This window comes from Sinocyclocheilus grahami, unplaced genomic scaffold (assembly GCF_001515645.1).
Source record: "Sinocyclocheilus grahami isolate Dianchi unplaced genomic scaffold, SAMN03320097.WGS_v1.1 scaffold8.1, whole genome shotgun sequence".
NCBI lineage: Eukaryota > Metazoa > Chordata > Actinopteri > Cypriniformes > Cyprinidae > Sinocyclocheilus > Sinocyclocheilus grahami.
In genome coordinates, this window is record NW_015505187.1 from 777,462 (window position 1) to 786,411 (window position 8,950).

At 34.4% G+C, this 8,950-nt stretch overlaps 1 protein-coding gene across 1 annotated transcript; it reads left to right on the top strand.

The window, feature by feature from the left end:
• Positions 1 to 223: 223 nt before the first annotated feature.
• LOC107590211 (N-acetylglucosamine-1-phosphotransferase subunits alpha/beta-like) lies at positions 224 to 3,077 on the top strand. Its single transcript, XM_016278865.1, has 4 exons — positions 224 to 551; positions 788 to 873; positions 1,128 to 1,247; positions 3,008 to 3,077. Exons 1-4 carry the CDS (start codon positions 420 to 422, stop codon positions 3,060 to 3,062), a joined length of 393 nt encoding a protein of 130 aa, XP_016134351.1. The 5' UTR covers positions 224 to 419; the 3' UTR covers positions 3,063 to 3,077.
• The last annotated feature ends 5,873 nt before the right edge of the window (positions 3,078 to 8,950 follow it).

Here is an 8,950-nt window from a genome sequence, read left to right on the forward strand (position 1 = left end):
ACTAAAACTATTTTGCATATCTAAATATACATTTAAATCGTATGTTATAAATGACATACGTTTTAAATAATTTATTCAAATGTAATTGTTAATTGAATTTATCTAAGTTTTATAATATTTCATATAATTATTTATAATGCAATTTAAATGTAGGCCTATTATTTTAATTCATAAAGTGATCGTCCTCCTAATCAATAGAGGGCGGCAGCGAGTCTGTCGTGTGCATAGATCTACTGGAACTGAGCGTCGTATCATCATCTGATCACTACCAATGAGGAACTACAGCGTTTGATTGTTGAGCATGCGATCATGTGACAGTATGTTTTAGTGTAATGAAGCTATTTTTAATTTCACCAAAGGAAACATGTGTCCTCATTAATTGTTTATGGAGGAGGAGATGTTGATGGCCGGGGAGAGTCATGTTGATCATTAATTCGGTGCTTAAACTGCTGCAGCGGCAGACATACACCTGTCTGTCTCATCGCTATGGACTGTACCTGTGCTTCGGAGGACTAGTCCTCATGATAGTGTCTGCTTTTCAGTTTGGAGAGGTATGTACACTAACTAGGGTACAATTCCGAAATATACTGTCTTCATGAGATTCGCATTCAGGCCATGCATGTATCCTCTTATCGTTGCATACTGTGTCAATCACTGATTACTGATCAAAGCTGATTGTGCAATCTGACTCTGACCTGTTACATAGTGGTTGCAAATAGACACTTTTAGTAAGGGTTTGGTGTTGTGTATTAACTGGCTGGCTGGTTTGGTTTGGTTTGGTTTGCAGGTTGTGGTAGAGTGGAGTCGAGATCAGTACCATGTTTTGTTTGATTCCTACAGAGATAATGTTGCAGGAAAGTCCTTTCAGACGAGGTGAGCAACAGATCAATGAAACCAGCTTCATTCATGCACAGTAATAAAGTTTTGTGTTAACTGATCACTTTTTAAGGGGCACAGTTATCTCATGCTTATTATCTGAGAATGACTCAAATTCAGCTGATATGTCAGCCTGTCATTACTGTGATTTTAATTTTTTTTAAATGCATGATTTTAAAATATACATCTTTTCATATATATGTTCCTGGAGTCACGTACCTGCCTTGCTTCATATGCTTGTATAATTCCAGGCTTTGCCTACCGATGCCCATTGATGTGGTTTACACCTGGGTAAATGGCACAGACACAGACCTGCTGAAGGATCTTCGTGCTGTGAGACAGCAGCTGGAAGACGAACAGAAGGCCTTGAGGTACCCCAGCCATAAAACACACACACACACACACACACACACACAACGTTAGTGTAGTATTTATTTGTGACCCTGGACAAAACCAGTCATAAGAGTGCATTTCTAGAAATGGACTTTTTTACATATTCTGAAAGCTGAATAAATAAGCTTTCCTTTGATGTATGGTTTGTTAGCATAGGACGATATTTGGCCGAGATTTTAAAGTTGCCCAAATGAAGTTCTTAGCAATGCATATTACTCACTAAAAATTAAGTTTTGATATATTTACAGTAGGAAATGTAAAAAATATCTTCATGGAACATGATCTTTACTTAATATCCTAATGATTTTTGGCATAAAAGAAAAATCGATAAGTTTGACTCATACAATGTTTTTTTGGCTATTGCTACAAATATACCCCAGCGACTTAAGACTGCTTTTGTGCTCCAGGGTCACATTTATCCTCATCGGAGGAGAGATTGGGATTGAGGGAAAATTTGATGGTACTTGTGTGTAACCGCTTGAAAGGAAAATAAATCATAATGTGTCCTTTTTTTTACTTTAAAACAGTATTATTACTATTACTACTATTACTGCAACTATTGATTTATTTTGGTATTTTATTCTTATTTTATTCAAAACAATGTATTTTGAATTACACATGGTTCACAATATCCTGCATGGTGGGAATATGATGGAATCTATTTAACCATTTGATTAATGTTAATAAATCATAAAGGAAATAAAAACCTTTTGTTTTTACTTTAGAAAATGATTACAACTACTACTACTACTACTATTAATTTATTTTATTTGTATTTTATTCAAAACAATGTATTTTGAATTACACCTTGTTTATAACATTCTGAATGGTGGAAATTTGATTGTATTTATTTAACCATTTTGATTACTGGGTAAATAAATCTTAAAAGAGATAAAAATCATAATGTTTGTTTTTGCTTTATAACAGAATAATTGTTATTACTACTACTACTATTATTATTATACATTTATTTTATTGTTATTTTATTCAAAGCATTGTATTTTGAATTGCACATGGTTCTAAACATTCTGCATGACAATGGATTATTAAATAATAAAGGAAACAATATATATTGTTTCTTTTTACTTTAGATCAGGATTATTATTATCATCATTATTATTATTTCTACTACTGCTACTACTACCACCACTACTACTAATCATAGTACTGTATTCATTTATTTTATTTTGTTCAAAACAATGTATTTTGAATGACATGCTTTGCCACATTCTGCATGGTGTTAATTTGATGGTATTAATTTAATTGTTTGATAAATTGATTATTAAATCATAAAGAAAAAAAATCCTAATTTTAAATTTTATTTATTTATTTATTTTTTACTTCTTGAACAGGATTACTACTATCACAAATTTATTTTATTTAGTATTTTCTTTTGTTATTTTATTCAAAATAACATATTTTTAATTGCACACCTGTCTATTGCAAAAAAAAAAAAGATTATATTGAATTTTGAGTAAGGGTAAAAGGTTTAACATCTCATGGCTTTTAGAGATTTTTGCACTGTATCCACATGCATCCAAAGCTAATCAAATAAAAATGCAGATATAATAGTTGTAGGTGCAGTTTCTATTCAGAATCTATTGTGTCCTGTATTTTAGTATGTTTAGTATGGTGGGACACACCCATCTTTATTTGGCAGTGCTGACAGTACTGTTAATGTCAGATTAGCAAAAGTTGCTTAATGATGTTTAAAAGGGTTTTATGTGCTGTTTTTTAGGGAGCGTCTTGGAAAAAATGCATCTGAAATAACTGAAGCTCCTAAGGGAAGGTGAGTGTTTTAAATAAGTAAATAAGCTAAAGTTCATTTCATTCTTATTCTATTCATATGTCTGCAGGACATGAAGCAAACTAAATATTGTGCAGTTTATACATTTCCTGTTTCGTAGCAACCAGGGCTTTTGTCACAGCCACAGTTGTTTTTTTATTCCTGTGTCAAAAGCAGCTGCTGCACTGCAGAATAATAGTGTGAATGGCTGTATCACTCATAAAGATTAGCTCTAGATCAGGGGTTTTCAAACTGGGGTCCGTGACGCAAAGCCAGGCGGTCCGCAAAATAATTTGCTATACCGTATTTTCCGGACTGCAACTCGCGTTTTTTATCTTCTGAAACATGCTATGATTTATATTCCAAAGTGACTTATATAATGCATTAATGTCAAATAAGCAAAGCGTAAAAACTTAAAAGCGGGCACTTCAAGGTTTATATAGCTAAATATATTTCTCATGTCTGTCTACTGACAAGTAGACAGTATGGCAGAGTTTTTCTTCATTTTAGTCAGAAGTTCACAGAGACCAAGACGGCAAGCGCATTTTGTTTTTCTTTATTTGCAAAAGCACAACGTTTCACTGTCATTTTGAAGGTGCACAAATAAAAATAGACCGTTTTGAATGATGTCTTGCTCTTATCTGACGGATATCACATTTTCCCGCTGATATAAGGAATCCAAAGTGTTCGCGCTGGCGCCTCCCGCGCGCACACAACATATCAGTTCTAGCTAGCATTGCAACTTGGCATCACAGCCTCATCACCTGCAAACTAAATGAGACAACTAAACATACTAAAGGTATATTTAATTGTTTGATAAATTGATTATTAAATCATAAAGAAAAAAAATCCTAATTTTAAATTTTATTTATTTATTTATTTTTTACTTCTTGAACAGGATTACTACTATCACAAATTTATTTTATTTAGTATTTTCTTTTGTTATTTTATTCAAAATAACATATTTTTAATTGCACACCTGTCTATTGCAAAAAAAAAAAGATTATATTGAATTTTGAGTAAGGGTAAAAGGTTTAACATCTCATGGCTTTTAGAGATTTTTGCACTGTATCCACATGCATCCAAAGCTAATCAAATAAAAATGCAGATATAATAGTTGTAGGTGCAGTTTCTATTCAGAATCTATTGTGTCCTGTATTTTAGTATGTTTAGTATGGTGGGACACACCCATCTTTATTTGGCAGTGCTGACAGTACTGTTAATGTCAGATTAGCAAAAGTTGCTTAATGATGTTTAAAAGGGTTTTATGTGCTGTTTTTTAGGGAGCGTCTTGGAAAAAATGCATCTGAAATAACTGAAGCTCCTAAGGGAAGGTGAGTGTTTTAAATAAGTAAATAAGCTAAAGTTCATTTCATTCCTATTCTATTCATATGTCTGCAGGACATGAAGCAAACTAAATATTGTGCAGTTTATACATTTCCTGTTTCGTAGCAACCAGGGCTTTTGTCACAGCCACAGCCACCAGAGTTTTCCTGTGTCAAAAGCAGCTGCTGCACTGCAGAATAATAGTGTGAATGGCTGTATCACTCATAAAGATTAGCTCTAGATCAGGGGTTTTCAAACTGGGGTCCGTGACGCAAAGCCAGGCGGTCCGCAAAATAATTTGCTATACCGTATTTTCCGGACTGCAACTCGCGTTTTTTATCTTCTGAAACGTGCTATGATTTATATTCCAAAGTGACTTATATAATGCATTAATGTCAAATAAGCAAAGCGTAAAAACTTAAAAGCGGGCACTTCAAGGTTTATATAGCTAAATATATTTCTCATGTCTGTCTACTGACAAGTAGACAGTATGGCAGAGTTTTTCTTCATTTTAGTCAGAAGTTCACAGAGACCAAGACGGCAAGCGCATTTTGTTTTTCTTTATTTGCAAAAGCACAACGTTTCACTGTCATTTTGAAGGTGCACAAATAAAAATAGACCGTTTTGAATGATGTCTTGCTCTTATCTGACGGATATCACATTTTCCCGCTGATATAAGCAATCCAAAGTGTTCGCGCTGGCGCCTCCCGCCATATCAGTTCTAGCTAGCATTGCAACTTGGCATCACAGCCTCATCACCAGCAAACTAAATGAGACAACTAAACATACTAAAGGTATTTGGTGAGTCAATTTAACTTGTCTGTTGTACAATATGTAGGTTTTGTCGGTCCACGTGAGCATGCCGTGGTGTTTTTCCAAACACTTTTTTGCATATGTGAAGGATGCTGTTAGTAGATATTCGGACATGAGAGAAGTACAAAGCCTTCTTTACGTAATAAGTAGCCTGATTAGCAACCAAATGTTAGAGTGCGTAACGATTCACTCATGCCGAATGAGAGGTTTGCGAGCCCACTGTGTGGTTAAAGTTTTTTAAATGTTCAAAATTGTTTTAATTTTTTTTTTATAAAACGCATTTTCACCTAAGTTATCATACACATACGCAACAAATGCTTAGCATATTTAAACATTCTCATTACTCAGTAATTCATTATAGGCTACTGGGTGTTGGTTTTTTCTAGAGTAGGTTATACTCCGTTCGATGGTGCGTTTGATGAATTCACTACACAAAATGTATCTTGCGAAGTGAAATGCATGCACTTACCAACCAAATAATACACACATTCTTTCTATGAGGGTTGCGCTTCACTAAATACAATTATTTAATAAATACCTGTTTACAAAAAGCACTTCGCGCGTACCCAGGACAAAGTTTGAGTTACATGTAATATCTGATGGAGCGCAAAGCCACGATCACTATATCTATAATCATGCAGAGCAAGCCCGCTGTAAGCCGAGAGATTCGTGCTGGCGCCCTCTCGTATTACAATAATGCACTTTCGACATTTGCCATTTAAAATAATGCCAAAAGCTGCCTCAAACTGAAATATAAATACGAGAATAAAGTTGTAAAAGCTGCAATCCATTTCTTATTGGTTAAAATAAGGAAGAATATCTTGTGTTTTTCACGAGCACCTAACAGGATCGGCGCTTATGGCATTTAAAATAAATGTTGTTTGTAATGATCGGTACTATAATTACATTTTTATTAATATACATATATATTCATTTATTTTTGTTCTGTTATGAATGTCACAAAATTTAAAATATTTTATTTGTTTGCTTGTTTCATTTCTTTGCTTTGTACTTGCTTGCTTTTGTTTGTTCTTTCTCTTGTTTATATTTTCTTTAGTTTGTTTCTTTTCTCTTTGCTTTAATTTGTTTCTTTCACTCTTACCTTCTTGATTGCTTTTGTTTGCCTTTGCTTGTTTTTGTTCTTCCTTGATTTTGTTTGTATATGCTGTTGTTTGTTCTTGTGTTCATTCTTGGTTAGGGTACTTTCATTTATTCTTGATTGCATCTCGTTGTTCTTGCTTTTGTTTGTTTCTTTTGTTTGATTTTGCTTGATTTCAACCACTTTTGTTTGCTTTCATTCATTCTTGCTTTTGTTCAACTTTGCTTGTTTTAGTCTATGCATTCTTTAATTTATTCTTGCTTCCAAAAGGTTGTTCTTGCTTTTTGTTTGTTTCTTATGTTTGTCTTTGTTTAGTTTAGTTTTTTCTTGTCTGACTTTTTAATTAGTTTGTTTTCATTCACTTTATTTTGCTTTTGTTTGCATTTGTTTGTGTCTTATGTTTGTCTTTGTTTAGTTTAGTTTTTTCTTGTCTGTCTTTTTAATTAGTTTGTTTTCATTCACTTTATTTTGCTTTTGTTCAGCTTTGCTTGTTTTAGTTTGTTCTTTAATAATTTTTTTTTTTTAATCTTGCTTGCAAAGGTTTGTTTTTGCTTTTGTTTGTTCCATTTGTTGTTTCTTGATTTTTTTTGTGTGTGTTTGTATTCTTACTTGGCTTATTTAGTTTTTGCTTGATTTCATGCTTGCTTGCTTTCATTCATGCTGCTTTCTTTTGTTCTTGTATTTGTTTGCTTTTTTACTTGCATACCCTCTGTAACTCTTATCTTAAACCTTTTTTGTCCTATTCTCTCTATCTAACAGAAATTTCCACAGCTCCACAACTTTCCTTTCATATCTTGTTCTGCTCATTATTGTATTCCAATCGGAACGATGGGGGAGTCTTCTGTAGGGTTTTTTTTTTTTTGTATTGTATGTGTCTTTAATCCAAATGTGGGTCACACAAGGTAATATAGCAAAGGATGAAGCTGAGGAACAGATAAAGAAAGGGAGAGAGAGAGTGAGCGAGAAGTTGAGTGCTGAGAGATGACTTGTATTTATAGTGTGTGCTGCAATGTTGATGAAAGCTCTCCCTTGACCTCTGTCCAATGCACACACTGTTACACAAGAAATACTGCCAGTGAAGTGTGTGTGGGGAATCTACTTAGTTATAGGTTGGGGACAAATTTGTCACCAGAAGTAAGCTAAATCTAGCAAATTGTCCCTTTGGGGATGTCCTCAATTGGAAAATCTATTAATAAATAATGTCTTGGTTATAAATACGCAGACATTTTTGTTTTAGGTTTTTGGTTCAGAATAGTTTGTTGTAATAAAATATTAACTAATTACGTCATTAACTAATTAAGCTTTAACCATTGATTTAGCCTGTTGTCTATATTGTACATAAAATATGCATCTATAAACACAATTTTTTATTGAACTATTTGGGTTCTGCAGGTTGTTTTTTCTTAATGTGATGATGGCAGTGTCAGTACACTTCTGAAGAAGGCCTTTTCTTTCAGGCAAAGCAGTGATGGTGTTCCTGGAAGCACATTTTCTGTGTAAATGCTATTGATAGATAACTATTTTGACTCTCTGCAGTCTTCTTTTGGCATTAACTGGAGGAATGGGAACGGTAACAATGAAGACCCTCTGCTTGTAAACAGCTTTGTGACAAGTGATAAAACTTGTTTTGAGGGAAACCTGATCGCAAACTCATCATCGCAGGAGTTTGGCTGCATGCTGGCAGTCACATGGCTGTGGTGTGTCTCTAGAACCTTCTGATAGAGGAAGTTAGAAATGATGGGAAAATTAACATCATTCAAAAGAGTAAAAGTAGTTCTATGCAGTTTACTACGTGTGTGTGTGTGTGTGTATTATTACTGTAGATTTAGCAGTGGCATGGGAATGATTTGAAAAGGGCACAGATTGTGGAGCTGTTATAAGCAGCAATTAAAAAAGTAAAAAAGCAAATAAGCAGCTTTGCTTATTTGCTTAAATAGTCTGTGCTGCTGAGTGACTGTTTGTATATGTATTTATCTCAGTTGCAGCTGTACTCGGAGGCCAGTATTGCTCTTCTCCACCTAAACACAGCGCAGGATTTTACTGACCTCACCCAGCAGGCCAAGAAGAACCTGACTTTGGAAGGAAAAGAGCTCACAGTCAGTCCGGCATACCTGTTCTGGGACCTTAGCGCCATCTCACAGGTGCACATTTTACTGTAATTTCACACAGAAATATAAGCCAATGTGTGCTCGATAAGCGTTCACTTGACTAAAAAAAATATGAATAGATAACTTCATAATAAGCAGTCTTCCTCTTTTTCAGTCTAAACAGGATGAGGATGTTTCTGCCAGTCGCTTTGAAGACAATGAGGAGCTGCGTTATTCACTACGTTCTATTGAAAAACATGCACCATGGGTGCGGCACATCTTTATCATAACCAATGGACAGATACCGTCTTGGCTAAACCTAGATAACCCACGTGTTTCAGTGGTTACTCACCAGGTGAGCTTTGCAAACCCTTGGATGACCAGTAAAGACTGCTTACATTTCTAAACGATCTCCAAAAGGGACGGCCTTGTTTATTAGCGTGTGCTGTAATGCATTCTATTACTAATATTGGGTGTATTTATGTAAAACCTACAGTAATTGACAAAGTCTTGTTGTTGTCGTTTTGTGTTTGTCTCTCAGGACATTTTTCAGAACCAGACCCACCTGCC